General features: G+C 44.6%; 1 protein-coding gene across 2 annotated transcripts in view; it reads left to right on the plus strand.

The window, feature by feature from the left end:
* Positions 1-8,981: 8,981 nt before the first annotated feature.
* The window catches only part of abcf1 (ATP-binding cassette, sub-family F (GCN20), member 1), a 68,339-nt gene continuing 57,961 nt past the window's right edge, over positions 8,982-19,359 (plus strand). Inside the window, exons 1-5 of one of the 2 annotated variants that reach the window (XM_070861344.1) lie at positions 8,982-9,205; positions 11,064-11,104; positions 12,308-12,376; positions 13,474-13,627; positions 14,592-14,623. In XM_070861344.1, coding sequence (XP_070717445.1) covers positions 9,118-9,205; positions 11,064-11,104; positions 12,308-12,376; positions 13,474-13,627; positions 14,592-14,623 — 384 coding nt within the window. In that variant the 5' untranslated portion in view covers positions 8,982-9,117. The remainder of the gene's footprint in view (positions 9,206-11,063; positions 11,105-12,307; positions 12,377-13,473; positions 13,628-14,591; positions 14,624-19,359) is intronic. The other variant, XM_070861345.1, reaches the window with a different exon arrangement.

Genomic DNA, 19,359 nt, shown 5'->3' on the forward strand with positions numbered 1-19,359 from the left:
CTGGCATAGTTTCTCCCTGTTCACAGTCTGATAAGCAGAATATCAGGAGACTCCCTTTCAATACCGGATAGTCATTTAATTACATTTCTAAGTTTCAAGGCTAAAAAGTGTGGGTGTTGTTCTAGTCCTATTATTTCTTTAAATATAGCAAAAACAGAATTTAACCCTTCCCTTTACCATAAGCCATGGATTCATAGATTCTTTTTTCCACAATTCCCTCCTTGTTGATCTTTTTTTTTTCAGATCAACACAATTTCCTATATTCTCTTCTTGCGCAAAAGGGGGTCATACCCTTCAGGATAGGGTCGCATTTTGAGATATTCGTCTTCATCAACCTTTTCCTCTAAGCGACTTAAACTTCCTTTCATGCACACACTTTTCCTTTCTATTTCGGAGATCAGGCCTATTACTTGACTAATTACATTTTTTAATTTTATCCACATTCCGCAAAGGATTATTAATAATACAAGCATAACCACACCTACGATTACTATGGGGTGTATAGCAAGCTTCAGTACTGCTGTAGCTTTTGGGGACCATCCGGTAAACACATCCCACCAGTGGTGTACTGTCAAAGAGGTGACTTTATCTGCGATTCTCACTAGTTGCCCCTTCTTGTAACTCATTTCGACTCTAAATTGGTGGATGTCTCTGCCTTGCTTTGACAGAGCTTCCTCAATTTTCTTGCCATTCTGTATCAAATTATGCAGTCTGGTCAAATTAATTACAGGGGGTAAGGGTTCAATCTTGTGCATAGACAGATATTTTTCTACATTTTGCCATTGCCCAAAGGTATAAGTTCTTTTTACTTCAGGGTCATACAGGGTGTAGACTCTTCTCACGCATTTATTAATGGGGGGTTTAAACAAAATTCCAATCAGATAGACAGGTTTATTTCCTGTCACACAGACCTCATTCTGTCCTATTTCCGCAATATCAGTGTCATTTGTTGGCTTTAATTCCCATTTACATACTCCAATGGAGTGCTGCAGTGAGCATGGTTCGTGTATGGCGGTCTGATAGGGACATACCATTCCGAATGGCCACCTAGCACATCCCCTCTGGTGATGTGTCTTATTCTTCTCATCGACCCAATCTCCTTTAAATTCTGGGTACCAGAAGTTCTGTCCAAACAGCTGGGGCATTACTTGGAACTGACACCAAATTTATTTTCGTGTCTTACTTACTACCTCCGCAGTAACGTTACATCCTTTTGAATTACAACTGGTATATCTTTTTTGAGGGTTAATGGTTAAATTGAGAAGCTTATCCCTTTTGTTAATTTCCAGCAACCTTTCCCATGTGTTAGCATGGAAGGATAATATTTTCCTTTCGAACTCGGCTCTTAATAGCTGTCTGATCATTTCTTTAAACAGGCAATGGGTGTACTTGTTTACTCCCTGTTGTTCCTTTATTAGGTTCTCTATTTCCTTCTCTATCCCTTCATTCTGTTGCCAGGTCATTTTGTTTATGACGTAACCTGATATTTGTAATTGCTGTAATCCTTCATCCCAGGCATTTCTGATTTTTATATCTTCCCCTACCAGTCCTCCGACGGCCTGGGTTTTATTTTGTAGGGTCTCGATATCCATGGAGTTCAATGCTCCTATTCCTGCTCCCACTCCACCTAACACAGTCTCTAACACATCCCGTTTCTTTCTTTGGGGTCTTTCTTTTTCAAAAGATACCTTAACACTGGTTGTGTGGCAACCATCTTCTTTCTTTGGGGGATATTTAATTCGTATTGTTAGCTTTAATACACCTGGGGATCTTACCACTGGGATGCAAGTGGTCAGTATCCTTTTTAGATGTCCCGGTCTTCTGGGTGGCCGGATTCTTTTACTGACCATTTTACCACGAATGGGTCTCCTCCATTCACTGGGGTGTTATTCATGCACAACATCCGCTGCCCTTCTACCATACTTGTAAATGAATAATGGAGGAAGTCTTTTCTCTCGTCCGGCCCTCCTATGTACCCCCATCTCTTGTTTTTCCCCGTGCTGTGGGTACACTTCATCCACACATCGGCCTGGTATTCTATGAACAACTGATACCCTTTCCCCAATATAAACTGGAATTCCCCTCTTTCTTCCTTCATTCCACATGCCTCACATCGTGCCGTAAAGTTCCCTACTTTACAACTTTGGCCTACTGGGCATATAAAATTGCCTTGTTGCCTTGCACTATTACTTCTTTCCCATACCATATTTCCCTTCCATACTCTTCCTTCTTTTAGGACTTCTTCCTCCTGCCGGGAGTTCCCTGTCGCTAAAATGATCAGTATACCCAACATCCATTTATAATTTTTCCAAGAGTCCCTTCCCATCTTCCCTTTCTTGTTTGTTTCTATACAACTCTTGAATTAAGTCGTTACAATAACAACACGTCCACACGATAGTAACAGTGGCCCAAATAATAAAGGCCCAAACTGGCACACAAATGAGCTCTGACATCCGTTCCTGAACTTTTGGGCAGTACTTTCAAGTCCAAATATTTAATTTAATACAAGAGCAGGTACAGTTCTTCAGCGAGAAGATGGCTGTGTTTCTTAGTCAGGCAATCGTAGTACGTCCTGGTTCAATGCCTTTTCTTTTGGCTGTATTTTGTCGGGAAAATAATATTTACAACGGGTTGCATGCACCCAGTTCGGGTGCTTTTCCAACTTCAGCGCGGTTCGTGTTGTGAGAATTATCTGATATGGTCCTTTCCACCTAGGAGAAAAGGATTCTTTGTTTAATGTTTTTACCAACACTTGGTCTCCAGGCCTGAAAGGTGCATATTTCCTTGCATGCAGACTCCTTGCTATTTCACACATGGCCTGAACATACTTTAGTGATTTTTCATCATTCCAAATTAATGCTATTTTTTCAGCTGCCAGTGGTGGTTTTACGCCAGTAGGCATTGGTCTTCCCAATAAGGCTTCATGTGGTGTCAAACCAGTGTTTCGGTTTTTCTGGTTTCTCATTGTATACAATACCAATGGTAAGGCATCTGGCCACTTTAGTCCAGTCTCCTGACATACCTTGGTAAGGGTAGATTTTATTATCCCATTTACTCTTTCTACCATTCCCGAGGACTGTGGCTGATATGGTATATGTAACTTCCACTGGAAACCTAACGCTTCTGCAAGATTTTGCACTATTTTTCCGGAGAAGTGTGTTCCCCTGTCACTGTTGATTCCTATAGGTATCCCATATCTTGGTACTATTTCTTTAAATAGAATTTTTACTACTATTCGGGCATCGTCTCTCCTAGTGGCGTACGCTTCTACCCACCTTGTGAACATGTCTATTATGACTAATAGGTACTTAAGACCTGATTTGCAAATTTTCAAAGGGCATACTTGGCTGGGGTAGATGATCATATTCAGCAGGTGTTTTACCTCTGTTATTTTGTTGACAAATTTGGCATATTCTAGCAACTTTCTCAATTACTACTGTTATTCCTGGTGCATACCACTGTGCATTAATCGGACCCATATCTTTAGGTTTCGCTGGCGGTTTTGTAGCCAATGTCAGATGGGGTGTCGAGTTCGCTTCTCTATACCGCTGCTGCTGTCAGGGTGTCAAATCAATGGCTACCCCCAATCCTTCTGGTCCAAAATAAATGCGGGGCATAGCTTCTACTATTTCTTCTTTTTTTAAAAAGGATTGTACCAGACACTGGTAAGTTTCAGCTTTTTGTCGAGTGTACCAGGCTGTACAATGAAGCTGAACTGCCTCAAAGCTTGTCAAAATTATATACATCAATTCTTCAGTATTAGGGTCGATTTTAGCTTTTAAATTTTGTATAACTTCATGTATCAAAGGGGAGTAGAAGTTGCCATTCAATTGCCAACAATAGAGGGCAGCCTTTTCTTTGTTATCCTCCCTTTTCTCTTCTTTAATCCCATTAAAGAACTGATGAATTTTATTTGGAGGGAGCTCCATGAATATTCCTTCCTTTGTGCAATAAATTGTGGCTCCTAGTTTGCACAAAGTCTGTCTTCCCAATAAAGGGAGAGGTGTTGTTTTAGAGACTATCAAAGTCTCATCATTAACTGGTTGTCCTTCAATTATCAATTTGGTAGGTTCAGATAAAAATTCTTTCATGGGGATACCGGCCACACCCATACTTAAGACGGTGGTGTTGCTTACAGGTAATCCCACAGAGGATGGTACAGAAGACATAGTAGTACCGGTATCCACCAGGAACTTCACATAAGTGTCTCCTACTTTTACTACTGCCAGAGGGTTTTCTTCTATGTCCACTGATAGGCGGAGGGCTGGGCGCCTGTACCACTAAGCCTCCGGGGCATCCCTGTGCTGATTGGTGCGGGTTGGGGTTAGAGAACGAAAACTGAGGGGCCAATGAAGGTGGAGGTTCGGGGAAATCCCCTTGTAACCCTCCACCCTGTTTCGGGGGGCATCTGCAATCGCGAGCCCAATGCCGTTCCGCAATTTCTACACTCATCTTGGGAGCGGTCTCGTTGGGGCCACTGTCCTCTCCCTCTTCCTCGTCCTCATCCCCCAAACCCTCCTCTATTATTCTGTGCTTGTCCTCTTCCCTTTTGCTGATAGTACTGACCTGCTGTGTTAGCCTTATTTTCCTTATAGGTGAATAGTCCCTCCCTATCCATGTTGGCCAAGACTGTAATTGTTTCCTTCCAACTTTTTCCTTGCCAGTCCAAAACCTTAATTTTATAGGTTCTCGCGTGTTGCGGCTCTCCATGCTTTTTAGCTCCCTTTAGTATGGCATCCTTGCCCCTGTGCTGCAACCAATGTTCCCGGGACTCATTTCCTTCTTCCTCATTATCTTCCCGCTAATCTCCGTTTTCGTCGGCGGGTATAGGGAACATATCTTTTACCCCCTGCCAAGAGGACCCATATGCTGCCTGCAGTAATAATTTCACATCTCCGGGGAGGGGGTTATAAATGGTACAGGGTTTGCTCAAGCCAGTTGTGAAAGGCTACTGGCTTCTTAACAGGATTAGGGGCGGCTGATATCATATCCCGAGCTTCCCCCCGGTGTCCAGGGCTTTAGGACAGCCGTGGTTCCAATCATTACACGGGGGGCTTGTGTCGTGGGGGTAGTGGTGGAATCGGCCTGTCTTATGGTATTCCTGGTATTCATTCCAGGGTCAGGGTTGGGGTTTTCGCCTTCGGCTCCTCCACTTGTCCCTCCTTCCCCGTTTTCATCCACTGGTGGGTTCTGGGGTCGTGGTTGCATTCGTCGCCTAGAGGCCTGATCTAGCTGGGCGGCCACTATTTCTATGATCTCCTGCCAATCATCCGGCTTGGTGGTTGGAAGACGGGGATATAAGCCGACAGGGGAAGCGGTCATAACCGGGGCACTCGGGGGGCTGTAAGAGGGAGGGGGCTTCTCCTTACCTCCTCCTCTTTCTTTTTATTTTTAGAGGGCTGGTGCCTTTTTGCCACCTCTGTCCATTTTTTAAAACAATTCTCCATATAATCTTTATCCCAAGTGGGGTCCCCCGCCCCATCTTTGGTGGTCTGTCTCCATTCCTCAATTAAGGACAATTTAAAACTTCCTCCATATGGCCAATCCCCATCAGACCAACCGTACAAATCGCTACTAAATGTTACCGCGTATCTGTCGTCTCCTGTTTCTTTAATTACAGTGTCCGCCGGCGAGCCGGGCGGCACAATAGGATCTCCTACCTTCTCTCGTTGCTTTGCTACCTTACGGATTCTTTTCTCAGTCTTAGGATGTACTTTCATTCTTTCAGTTGAGAGGTCGTCTTTCTTTCCTTTTCTAGGAGCTGGGCACGAGCGCCCGGCTCGACTAGAGCCGTTTCCCATTCTTCCGGGTGCAACATCTCGCGATCTTTTCTGAAATGAGAGTTAGGACAATCCTACAAAATATACAATAATTTACAAAGCGCTCACCGGTGTTCTCTTATCCGCTCAGCTCGGGATCTCCTTTTGCCTTTTTGTTATTTTAGCTTCTTTGCGGTAGCTACCTTAAATTATGCCTCACCCTCCAGGGGATCTCGGCAGCTCGTCCCCCTTTCAGCTAGGACGGCCTAGGCACCTTCCTCCTTTCAGCTAGGAAGGTCCTTAAAATTCCACTTTTCTCTTTAAAAGTTAAATTTAGTTCTTTTGGATCTCGTTTTTTCGAGATCCTGCCGACTACGCCAGAATCTGTCGAGGAAATTTCTAAGTTAAATTAACTCAGGCGGAGGCTTTCAGAGTCGTGCTTCGAGAGAATTTTATTTTAAAAAGCGAGATATCTCGGAGAGCCTGCTTGGACCGTACCAAGGCAGAAAACTCTCCTGTACAAGCAAATTGTCCCTATTTTTATACAGAAATAGAAAAGGAATCTTATTCATTAGTTCCGTGAGTACAAAGGTCGTCTCGGGAGGCACACACTCTATCTGTCCTTGCATAGTTTCTCCCTGTTCACAGTCTGATAAGCAGAATATCAGGAGACTCCCTTTTAATACCGGATAGTCATTTAATTACATTTCTAAGTTTCAAGGCTAAAAAGTGTGGGTGTTGTTCTAGTCCTATTATTTCTTTAAATATAGCAAAAACAGAATTTAACCCTTCCCTTTACCATAAGCCATGGATTCATAGATTCTTTCTTCCACAGCGCTGCTATGACATCCTTAATAATTGATTCCATCATTTTACCCACTACCGATGTCAGGCTGACTGGTCTATAATTCCGTTTTCTCTCTCCCTCCTTTTTTAAAAAGTGGGATTACATTGGCTACCCCTCCACTCTATAGGAACTGATCCAGAGTCTATGGAATGTTGGAAAATGCATCCGCTATTTCCAAGGCCACCTCCTTAAGTACTCTGGGATGCAGACCATCAGGCACTGAGGATTTATCGACCTTCAATCCATCAATTTCCCCAACACAATTTCCCGACTAATAAGGATTTCGCTCAGTTCCTCCTTCTTACTAGACCCTCTGACCCCTTTTATATCCAGAAGGTTGTTTGTGTCCTCCTTCGTGAATACCGAACCAAAGTACTTGTTCAATTGGTCTGCCATTTCTTTGTTCCCAGTTATGACTTCCCCTGATTCTGACGTTTGTCTTTACTAACCTTTTTCTCTTTACTTGTCTATAGAAGCTTTTGCAGTCCATTTTAATGTTCCCTGCAAGCTTCCTCTCGTACTCTATTTTCCCTGCCCTAATCAAACCCTTTAACCTCCTCTGCTGAGTTCTAAATTTCTCCCAGTCCCCGGGTTCACCGCTATTTCTGGCCAATTTGTATGCCACTTCCTTGGTTTTAATACTATCCCTGATTTCCCTTGATAGCCACGGTTGAGCCACCTTCCCTTTTTTATTTTTACGCCAGACAGGGATGTACAATTGTTATAGTTCATCCATGCGGTCTCGAAATGTCTGCCATTGCCCATCCACAGTCAACCCCTTCAGTATCATTCGCTAATCTATCCTAGCCAATTCACACCTCATACCTTCAAAGTTACCCTTCTTTAAGTTCTGGACCATGGTCTCTGAATTAACCATTTCATTTTTCCATCCTAATGTAGAATTCCACCATATTATGGTCACTCTTCCCCAAGGGGTCTTGCACAACGAGATTGCTAATTAATTCTCTCTCATTACACAACACCCAGTATAAGATGGCCTCTCCCCTAGTTGGTTCCTCAACATATTGGTCTAGAAAACCATCCCTTATGCACTCCAGGAAATCCTCCTCCACCGTATTGCTTCCAGTTTGGCTAGCCCAATCTATGTGCATATTAAAGTCACCCATGATAACTGCTGCACCTTTATTGCATGCACCCCTAATTTCCTGTTTGATGCCCTCCCCAACATCATTACTACTGTTTGGAGGTTTATACACAACTCCCACTAGCGTTTTCTGCCCCTTGGTATTCCGTAGTTCCACCCATACCGATTCCACATCATCCAAGCTAATGTCTTTCCTTACAATTGCATTAATTTCCTCTTTAACCAGCAATGCCACCCTGCCTCCTTTTCCTTTCTGTCTATCCTTCCTAAATGTTGGATACCCTTGGATGTTGAGTTCCCAGCCTTGGTCACCCTGGAGACATGTCTCCGTGATGCCAACCACATCGTATCCATTAACTGCTATCTGCACAGTTAATTCGTTCACCTTATTCCGAATACTCCTCGCATTGAGGCACAGAGCCTTCAGGCTTGCCTTTTAAACACACTTAGACCCTTTAGAATTTTGCTGCAAAGTGGCCCTTTTTGTTTTTTGCCTTGGGCTTCTCTGCCCTCCACTTTTACTCATCTCTTTTCTGTCTTTTGCTTCTGTCTCCATTTTGTTTCCCTCTGTCTCCCTGCATTGGTTCCCATCCCCCTGCCATATTAGTTTAACTCCTCCCCAACAGCACTAGCAAACACTCCCCCCTAGGACATGGGTTCCAGTCCTGCCCAGGTACAGACCGTCCGGTTTGTACTGGTCCCACCTCCCCCAGAACCGGTTCCAATGCCCCAGGAATTTGAATCCCTCCCTGCTGCACCACTCCTCAAGCCACGTATTCATCTGCGCTATCCTGCCATTCCTACTCTGACTAGCACGTGGCACTGGTAGCAATCCTGAGATTACTACTTTTGAGGTCCTACTTTTTAATTTAGCTCCTAGCTCCTTAAATTCGTCTCGTAGGACCTCATCCCTTTTTTTTACCTATATCGTTGGTACCAATGTGCACCACGACAACTGGCTGTTCTCCCTCCCTTTTCAAAATGTCCTGCACCCGCTCCGAGACATTGCACCATGTTTTTAACCATGTTAAAAGCGCTATTTAAATACAAGTTGCTCTTGTTGTTGCAAGTTGAAGGAACGGCGGAAGATGGTATTCGGCGGGCGGCGGGGTCGGGGGGAGGGAGGTTGGCCGGACGATTGATCGGTGTCGGACCGAGTGAAGGGTTGAAGCTACGTGTTAGGGCAATGCGCAGCCGCACTTTGCGGCCTTGCGCTTGTCCCGCCCCCCCCGGGACGTGATGCGAATGCGCCGCTCTTCTCCACGTGAAAGCAAGGCAGAGCGGCGGCGTGAAGGAGAACATCCGGGTCCTCGGGCGAGCTGGAGCTGGTGGCGGAGCGCGAGCGCCTGCCAGAACTTTCCAGAGAGAGAGAGTGAGCGCGAGCGAGAGCGAGGGGCAGAGCGGCGATGCCCCGGGCCAGAGGCAAGGCGGCGGCGGCCGGCGAGGAGTGGGTGGACGGAGAGGAGCCTGTCGGGGCCGCACCGGCCCAGGAGGGTGAGGCGCTGCCGAGGGCCGCAGGCGTGGGCCGGGCCGGGACAGGACAGGACAGGACGGGCCTGGGCTGCAGTGGGAGGGAGGATGAGGAGTCAGATTTATACCACGTGCATTTTAAACCCAAATCTATGTTCAACCCAAATCTATGTTCAACATATGGCAGTATCTCGTTCGATGTCTGCAAAAATAAAATCCAGCAGAGGATGGAAGCATCCACAATGTTACCCCCCCCCCCCCAATAATAATTGAAGGTGTAAAGCCCAGGAATTGATCCTCACAGCCAGCTGTTATCCCCCCCCCCCCCCCCGAGTTATCACTGGGCGTAAAGCCCGCGGATTGATTGATCCACACAGTCAATGTTTGCCACCTGGGGTTGTTCTTGGAGCAGAGAACGTTATGGGGAGATTTGATAAGAGGTGTGCAAAATCATTTAGGGTTTTTGGTAGAGTTAATGAGGAGAAACTGTTTCCAGTGGCAGAAGGGATCGGTCACTGGAGGACCCTGATTGGTAGAAGAACCAGAGCCGACCAATCGATGCGAGTTGTGATCCGGAATGTGCTGCCTGAAAGGGCGGTGGCAGCAGATTCAATACAGGTTGAACCTCCCTCGTCCGGAACACACCACCCCTCGTCCAGAACAGGTCCCGGCCACCTGGTGGCGCGTGCGCAGAACTCCGACATGAACAAATTGGAGTTCTTCCCGCGCGCGATCCACTGCCTCTTTCTTCCCCTCCCCCATGATCTCTCTGCCGGACTGCCAGCCCCGATATCCCCTTGCTTAGTACCTGTACCATCCAATTTAACGATACCACCCATTGTCCAGAAAAATCCCTTATCCAGAACAGGCCAGGTCCCGAGGATTCTGGATCAGGGAGGTTCAACCTGTAGTACCTTTCAACGGGGAATTGGCTAAATACTTTAAATGGAAAAATATGCAGGGCTGTGGTAAAAGAGCAGGGGAGTGGGACTAATTGGATCTACGAAAGAGCCAGCACCAGGTACAAAGGGTTAAATGGCCTCCTGTACTGTATCATTCTATGATTCTGGTAATTATTCACACATCTGCAGCAACTCTCCATTTGGACTCCGAAGGGATCATTGCCAAGTTAGCTTAGTGGATTGCATTCTTGGATTGAAAGGGTTAAGCTGTTTGAAAGCTGACAGTGGAGTTGACTGACTAGGCAAAAAACAGCAAATGCAGAGAGGAGGTTGGGGCCTAAATGTAGGATTTCAGTTTCTTGTAGCCAGTAGCTGTATGGAAAGTAAAATAATTCTGAAAAAAGGAGTCGGGCAGTGCACCAATGTGAAATAACTTGGCAAATTAATTTATCTCCTTTATGGGAAGCTAAGTGTAATGGTTAAGTTTTAATTACAATTGATGCTGCGTATGGCTCGATGCTGTGAAATAACTTCATACTTAGTCTCTCCTCACGGAGTGCTCACTCGATCTGCCTTCAGAGGGATTGCAGAAGTACACATGGAAAAGCCCCAGGTATCCAGCCCAGATCACAAAGGACGCATCCCTGGGTTATGCTATCTTGAACTTAGATATAGGGCAGCGTGGGTCAACTGCCATTACAGTAAGGCTAAAATCAGGCTTGTTATAGGAGCGACTGAACTCTTAAGATATCTACTGCTGATGGAGATTTGTAGCACTTGCACAGCTGTATCAACCTAGATCATGTCCTATGACTCTGTACTGAAGTTCAATGTGGGCCTTGAACCCTTAGTCTTCTGACTTGGGGGGAGAATACTTCCAACTGAATTGTGTAATCACAGCTTGTAGCTTTTGGCATTCTGTTGCTATTTTTTAAAAAAAAGGTTTCTCACGTTGCGATTTTAATTTGTTTCTTTCTCAGTCCTGAAAAAAGGAAAGAAAGACAAGAAGGCCAAGAAATCGGTACGTTACTACCTTTCACAGGCTACACTAGGGTTCTCAGAATTATTTCTATCTGTAGACAGGGCAAGTTATTGGAAATACTGGGTATCTAGTGCATCCCACTGCGCTATGGGGGATAAGTCCCTCCCACCACTTCCCCCATCGCGAGACTGGTTACAGTATGTTATGTTATAAATAAGTTCTGAGCTAATCTGCAAAAATATTCCCTTTTTAAAATTCTTATGGGGTCTTCTCTTCTGCCTTCCCCCCCCCCCCCCCCCCCCCTGCCCCACCACCCAACTAGAAGAGAAACTCTGCATTAAGTTACACTCCAGTAATCCATTGAATGGGGTGTTTCCCACAGTTCAGTGCCTATTAGTGGATGCACTGGATGAGATATTCTGAACATCGTAATGTTTTGAGGATTTTAAGCAGGAACGGAGGAAGAACTGGATGGGAGCAGTTACCGAAGTCCCTAATCGGGAACTGGGTTAACATCAGTGGAGATACAGTCAGCAGCACAAGGGTGCTCTACTGCAGCATAGTGATTATGTTACTGGACCAATAATCCAGAGGCCTGGACTAGAGACAAGGGTTCAAATCCCACTGCTGGGGGAATTCAAATTCAGTTAATTAAATAAATCTGGAATTTAAGAAAGCTTGTACCAGTAACGGTGACCATGAAACTACTGGATTGTCAAAAACCCATCTGGTTCACTAATGTCCTTTTAGGGAAGGAAATCTGCCTTCCTTACCCAGTCTGGCCTATATGTGACTCTATACCCACAGTAATGTGGTTGACTCTTAACTGTCCTCTGAAATGGTGGCTCACCACTTTCGCAAGGGCAACTAGGGATAGGCAATAAATGCTGGCCTTGCCAGCGGCGCACACATCCCATCACTTAATTTTTTTTTTATGCTGGCTGAGAGCAGTTACTGGGGCCAACCACGTGAGGGAGTAGCAATTAACAGTATTATTCACCGACTGATGTTCAGCTCTCGCATGTTTGGCTTGCTATTCCCGTTCAACCTGTTCTGATTGCTGAGGCCACTGATGGCATTAAAAATAAAAGTTAGAACATTAGTTTCATTATATTAATATATTTTGATTTTTGAGCCTGTTGGCCATGGAAGACCTCGTTCTTCACTGAAACAAAGCTCCTAGGATGACATGAGCTTCATTTTCAAGTGGCACTTGCGTGACTATTTCCTTTCTCTCTCCAGTTTTTTGAAGAGCTGGCAGCTGATGATAAGCAAGTGAAAGCCGAAGAGGCACTCATCACAGAACAGCAGGTAAGGGGGGAAAAAAAACATTGCCATGGTTTTGTAATTGCACTCGGCTGGGGAGTGGGTGGATAAAGAGAATGGCGTGTATAGTTTAAATCAATATCTGTGTATCTCATCATAGGCAGTCCCTCAAAATCGAGGAAGGCTTGCTTCCACTCTTAGTGAGTTCTCAGGTGGCTGATCAGTCCAATATGGGAATTACAGTCTCTGTCACAGGTGGGGCAGACAATCGTTGAGGGAAAGGGTGGTCTGGTTTGCCGAACGCTCCTTCCGCTGCCTGCATTTGATTTCTGCACGCTCTCGGCGACGAGACTCAAGGTGCTCAGCGCCCCCCCGGATGCACTTCCTCCACTTAGGGCAGTCTTTGGCCAAGGATTCTCAGGTGTCAGTGGGGATGTTGCACTTTATCAAGGAGGTTTTGAGGGTGCCCTTGAAACGTTTCCTCTGTCCATCTGGGGCTCGCTTGCCGTGTAGGAGTTCCGAGAAGAGCGCTTGATTTGGGAGTCTTGTGTCGGGCATGTGGACAATCTAGGTGCACGCTGACTATTCATAGGTACATTCTACCCATGCAATTACTAGCCATCACCAACCAAATCTAGCTCTTCACACAAACAGATGCAAGATCAGTACTTCAAAAGTAATTCACTATGTAAAGTGCTGTAAGGCATTTCAATAATATCGATAAGGGTCTCTATTGACATCACTATGTCAGCCATTGACTAGGAGGCGGTGTGGGACTGACTGCAACCCGCCTATTTTACAGCAAACAGAGTCTATTTAAAAAGAGTCTCTATAAATTACAGCAAACAGCTCATGACCGAACCTACAGCAAATTCTCCCAATAAAAGCAGGTTTATTTCACCAGCAAAATGCAGTGAGTGAAAGATAGTTACATAATAGAAATTGTGCATAAAATCAATTCCAGTCACTTAGAGCAGTGTGGTCCCCAGGTGTGATTGGGGGAATTGTTCAATCATCGCCATTCTGGCTGGGAATAGTGGTGTCACTATATGCTGCCTCTCGAAATGCAAAGACTTCTCTCCTCTGTGTAGCATTGTTCTGCTCTAATGATTTCTGCCTGTTTGTTTGTCCCCATTGTACAGCAACAAAAGAAAAAGCGCGATAAGAGAAAAGAACGGAACAAGAAGAAAAAGGATGAGGATGACATGGTGACGGAAAAACTGAATAAGCTCTCGGTGCAGGCCAGTGACGACGAGGAGGAGGAGGAGGAGGAGGAGGTGGTGGTGGAGGAGGAAGGTGAGAGCTGAGCTGGGAACTGGCTTTTGGAGCATTTAGCCGAGATTGCTACAGCCTCAGAAGTTTATTGCTTCTCTTAGCTGATGGTGCTAAACCTAGGTAGACGAAAGGAGGACTAAAATGCTTTCAAAACTTCGGCAAAACTGACATTAAACTTGATAGAGTGTTGGCACTAGAATTTCAGTAAATAATTGTGAATGGGTGAATTGTTTAAATTATATTCACTTGGTAGGTAAAACACCCAGTATTCCAATCGTTGATTTTAGCCATCCAAAATTGAGTTGCATATGGAGCGAGCATGTTGAGCTGCGTAAGACTGGGTTACGGATTTGTCATTGGTGGCAGTGTGGGTGGGGCCAATTTGTGGTGATGAATTAAGAATACCATGACGTTTATTACACAGTATGAAAGTACAGTGGCTGAAATGCAAGTTTTCCTGTCGGGTACTTATTTTTATATAGTATTTATTGTGCATAGTCTTCAATATCAGCTGAGTTCAGTGGAAGCTCTCGCTCGAAGTCAGAAGGTTGAGTTCAAATGACCTGAGCGGTTCAGTGCAATACTTGGGGGTGGGGCGGGCTGCATAACCAGAAGTGTTGACCCGTGGATGTGCTGTTAAACCAAGGCTCCTTTGCCATTTTTAAGTTTGAAAGAAGGATCTCTTGCTACTTTTTCTAAGAAAAGCAGGCATTTCTCCTTGTCAAAATTACTGGAGCTGAATGTGATCCACAGCTGGATTTGTGGCACAAATACATGTGGGAGCCACCAAAGTAATGCTTATTGCCCCCACTAGACTCAAACAACTGCACTGCTTGATCAGTCCATCAGATTGGCATTGGCTATGTCATGTACTCAGTTATTGGAGATTGAGTAACTTCTGCAGGGAAATGAAACATTACATTTTCCTTATTTGTGTGTAAGAAATGCTAGCCCGATTCTAATGTGTTTTTCCCCCTTTTTACAGTGATAAAGCCAGTACGAGGATGCAAAAATCTGGTAAGCGATGTATAACCTGGCAAAGCTACTTGTTTTCTTCTTTAAAGTTCCACTTCTAGTTATGACTTAAAAGGAAAGATGAAATGGAGGGTGAGGGAGATGGGGAGCAACCTTTGTTCAAAGTGATGTCCCAATGTCAATATCAAGGCATAGACCTATGGGCGCAATGGCCTGTTTCTGTGTTGTAGCATTCTATGATTCTAAGTTACTAAGTCTTAGGCCTGCTGTTTCCTTAGGGTGGGAACATTACACCATCTAACGATGGAGCTGTGTTAACTTGTCGCTTTAAGGCTACAAAATCTAATTTCTGTAAATCCCAATGTTGACGTCCTTCTCCAACATCAAATAACAGTTAACACATTTGGCAGGAGCTTACAAAGTTTCAGCTCTAGGTCAGAAGAAACAAGGATAAAATGATTGTTTTTCTTTTCTATATTTCTTAACTTTTATATGTGACAGACATGCACTGGATGCAAGATTATATGCAAGTCTTATGCATGGACTGCCAATGTAATACTTCATTTCATATGTCTACCTGAAATGTTTTCTGTCAAAATTAAACTTGCCTATTCATTTTATTTATCTCTGAGCCCTCCACCCTTTGCCTTCATATTGGGGTGCACTTGCACAAATTGGTTCTCATAACTCTGGCTGATGCAGTGGGAGTTTTGACTCCTGGTTTTTCTCACTACTACAGTTTATCTACTATGTGTTATGATGTCTCAAGTCTATTCACCAACCCCTCCCCGTAGCTTTTTAAGAGCCATTACTCTCTCTTTGTTCCACCGTTGCTGGTATATGATGTAAATCCAGTAACCGAGTAGGCATAGTGGATAGCTTGCTCTTTGGTCACCCTAACTTTCACAATAATTGCCTGGTGTTGGGTAGCTCCAGAACAGCTGTCCAGGCTGAGTTCTAAGCTGCCCTGAGAGGCACACGAATCTTCCAAACCCATGCTGCCACTAGTGAAGTCCAATAGTGATGGAAACCAAACTTGAGAGGCTTCATGTCAAATAATGTTTTTTGCATTCCAAATGTTAAACTAAATTCTAGTGAGACTATTTCATCTGATAAACTTGAAACAAAAAGTCCCGATCGGCATTCATAAAATCATAAGAACATAAGAATTAGGAACAGGAGTAGGCCATCTAGCCCCTCGAGCCTGCTCTGCCATTCAATAAGATCATGGCTGATCTGGTCGTGGACTCGGCTCCACTTACCCGCCCTCTCCCCATAACCCTTAATTCCCTTATTGGTTAAAAATCTATCTATCTTTGACTTGAAAACATTCAATGAGCTAGCCTCAACTGCTTCCTTGGACAGAGAATTCCACAGATTCACAACCCTCTGGGAGAAGAAATTCTTTCTCAACTTGGTTTTAAATTGGCTCCTCCGTATTTTGAGGCTGTGCCCCCTAGTTCTAGTCTCCCCTACCAGTGGAAACAACCTCTCTGCCTCCATCTTGTCTATCCCTTTCATGATTTTAAATGGTTCTATAAGATCACCCATCATCCTTCTGAACTCCTAACGAGTAAAGACCCAGTCTACTCAATCTATCATCCTAAGGTAACCCCCTCATTTCTGGAATCAGCCCAGTGAAATCGTCTCTGTACCCCTTCCAAAGCTAGTATATCCTTCCTTAAGTAAGGTGACCAAAACTGCACGCAGTACTCCAGGTGCGGCCTTACCAATACCTTATACAGTTGCAGCAAGACCTCCCTGCTTTTGTACTCCATCCCTCTCGCAATGAAGGCCAACATTCCATTCGCCTTCCTGATTACCTGTTGCACCTGCAAACTAACCTTTTGGGATTCATGCACAAGGACACCCAGGTCCCTCTGCACCACAGCATGGTGTAATTTCTCCCCATTCAAATAATATTCCCTTTTTACTGTTTTTTTTTTCCCAAGGTGGATGACCTCACACTTTCCGACATTGTATTCCATCTGTCAAACCTTAGCCCATTCGCTTAACCTATCCAAATCTCCTTGCAGTCTCTCTGAGTCCTCGACACAACCCGCTTTCCCACTAATCTTAGTGTCATCTGCAAATTTTGTTGCACTACACTCTGTCCCCTCTTCTAGGTCATCTATGTATATTGTAAACAGTTGTGGTCCCAGCACTGATCCCTGTGGCACACCACTAACCACTGATTTCCAACCGGAAAAGGACCCATTTATCCCGACTCCCTGCTTTCTGTTCGCCAGCCAATTCTCTATCCATGCTAATACATTTCCTCTGACTCCGCGTACCTTTATCTTCTGCAGTAACCTTTTGTGTGGCACCTTATCGAATGCCTTTTGGAAATCTAAATACACCACATCCATCGGTACACCTCTATCCACCATGCTCGTTATATCCTCAAAGAATTCCAGTAAATTAGTTAAACATGATTTCCCCTTCATGAATCCATGTTGCGTCTGCTTGATTGCACTATTCCTATCTAGATGTCCCGCTATTTCTTCCTTAATGATAGTTTCAAGCATTTTCCCCACTACAGATGTTAAACTAACCGGCCTATAGTTACCTGCCTTTTGCCTGCCCCCTTGTTTAAACAGAGGCGTTACATTAGCTGCTTTCGAATCCGCTGGTACCTCCCCAGAGTCCAGAGAATTTTGGTAGATTATAACGAATGCATCTGCTATAACTTCCGCCATCTCTTTTAATACCCTGGGATGCATTTCATCAGGACCAGGGGACTTGTCTACCTTCAGTCCCATTAGCCTGTCCAGCACTACCCCCCTAGTGATAGTGATTGTCTCAAGGTCCTCCCTTCCCACATTCCTGTGGCCTGCAAATTTTGGCATGGTTTTTGTGTCTTCCACTGTGAAGACGGAAGCAAAATAATTGTTTAAGGTCTCAGCCATTTCCACATTTCCCATTATTAAATCCCTCTTCATCTTCTAAGGGACCAACATTTACTTTAGTCACTCTTTTCTGTTTTATATATCTGTAAAAGCTTTTATTATCTGTTTTTATGTTTTGCGCAAGTTTACCTTCGTAATCTATCTTCCCTTTATTGCTTTTTTAGTCATTCTTTGCTGTTGCTTAAAATTTTCCCAATCTTCTAGTTTCCCACTAACCTTGGCCACCTGAGACGCATTGGTCTTTGATTTGATACTTTCCTTTATTTCCTTGGTTATCCACGGCTGGTTATCCCTTCTCTTGCCGCCCTTCTTTTTCACTGGAATATATTTTTGTTGCGCACTATGAAAGAGCTCCTTAAAAGTCCTCCACTGTTCCTCAATTGTGCCACCGTTTAGTCCTTGTTTCTAGTCTACTTTAGCCAACTCTGCCCTCATCCCACTGTAGTCCCCTTTGTTTAAGCATAGTACGCTCGTTTCTGACACAACTTCCTCATCCTCAATCTGTATTACAAATTCAACCATATTGTAATCACTCATTCCGAGAGGATCTTTTACTAGGAGATCGTTTATTTTTCCTGTCTCATTACACAGGACCAGATCTAATATGGCTTGCTCCCTTGTAGGCTCTGTTACATACTGTTCTAAGAAACAATCCCGTATGCATTCTATGAATTCCTCCTCCAGGCTACCCCGTGCGATTTGAATTGACCAATCGATATGTAGGTTAAAATCCCCCATGACTACTGCCGTTCCTTTTTCACATGCCTCCATTATTCCCTTGATTATTGCACGCCCCACCGTGAAGTTATTATTTGGGGGCCTATAAACTACGCCGACCAGTGACTTTTTCCCCTTGCTATCTCTAATCTCCACCCACAATGACTCAACATTTTGTTCATTGGAGCCAATATCATCCCTCACAACTGCCCTGATATTATCTTTTATTAACAGAGCTACCCCACCTCCTTTCCCTTCTTGCCTATCTTTCTGAATTGTCAGATACCCCTGTATGTTTAATTCCCAGTCTTGGCCACCTTGCAACCATGTTTCTGTAATGGCTACCAAATCATACCCATTTGTAATTATTTGTGCCGTCAACTCATTTACTTTACCTAAATGCACGCAGCATTCGAAATAGATTATTTTCATCCTAGTTTTTAAACCATGATTTTTAGTTTTGACCCCTCCTGCAGCCCTTTTATATTCAGTGGCCCTTTTTGTTTCTTGCCTTTGGTTTCTCTGCCCTCTACTTTTACTCATCTCTTTTCTGTCTTTTGTTTTTGTCTCCTTTTTGTTTCCCTCTGTCTCCCTGTTGGTTCCCATCCCCCCTGCCATATTAGTTTAACTCCTCCCCAACAGCACTAGCAAGCACTCCCCCTAGGACATTGGTTCCGGTCCTGCCCAAGTGCAGACCGTCCAGTTTGTACTGGTCCCACCTCCCCCAGAACCTGTTCCAATGCCCCACGAATTTGAATCCCTCCCTGCTGCACCACTGCTCAAGCCACGTATTCATCTGTGCTATCCTGCGATTCCTACTCTGACGAGCACGTGGCACTGGTAGCAATCCCGAGATTACTACTTTTGAGGTCCTACTTTTTAATTTAGCTCCTAAGTCCTTAAATTCGTCTCGTAGGACCTCATCCCTTTTTTTTTTTTACCTATGTCGTTGGTACCAATGTGCACCATGACAACAGGCTGTTCTCCCTCCCTTTTTAGAATGTCCTGCACTCGCTCGGAGACAGCCTTGACCCTTGCACCAGGGAGGCAACATACCATCCTGGAGTCTCGGTTGCGGCCGCAGAAACGCCTATCTATTCGCTTTATGATTGAATCCCCTATCACTATCGCTCTCCCACTCTTTTTCATGCA

This window comes from Pristiophorus japonicus, chromosome 19 (genome assembly GCF_044704955.1).
Source record: "Pristiophorus japonicus isolate sPriJap1 chromosome 19, sPriJap1.hap1, whole genome shotgun sequence".
NCBI lineage: Eukaryota > Metazoa > Chordata > Chondrichthyes > Pristiophoridae > Pristiophorus > Pristiophorus japonicus.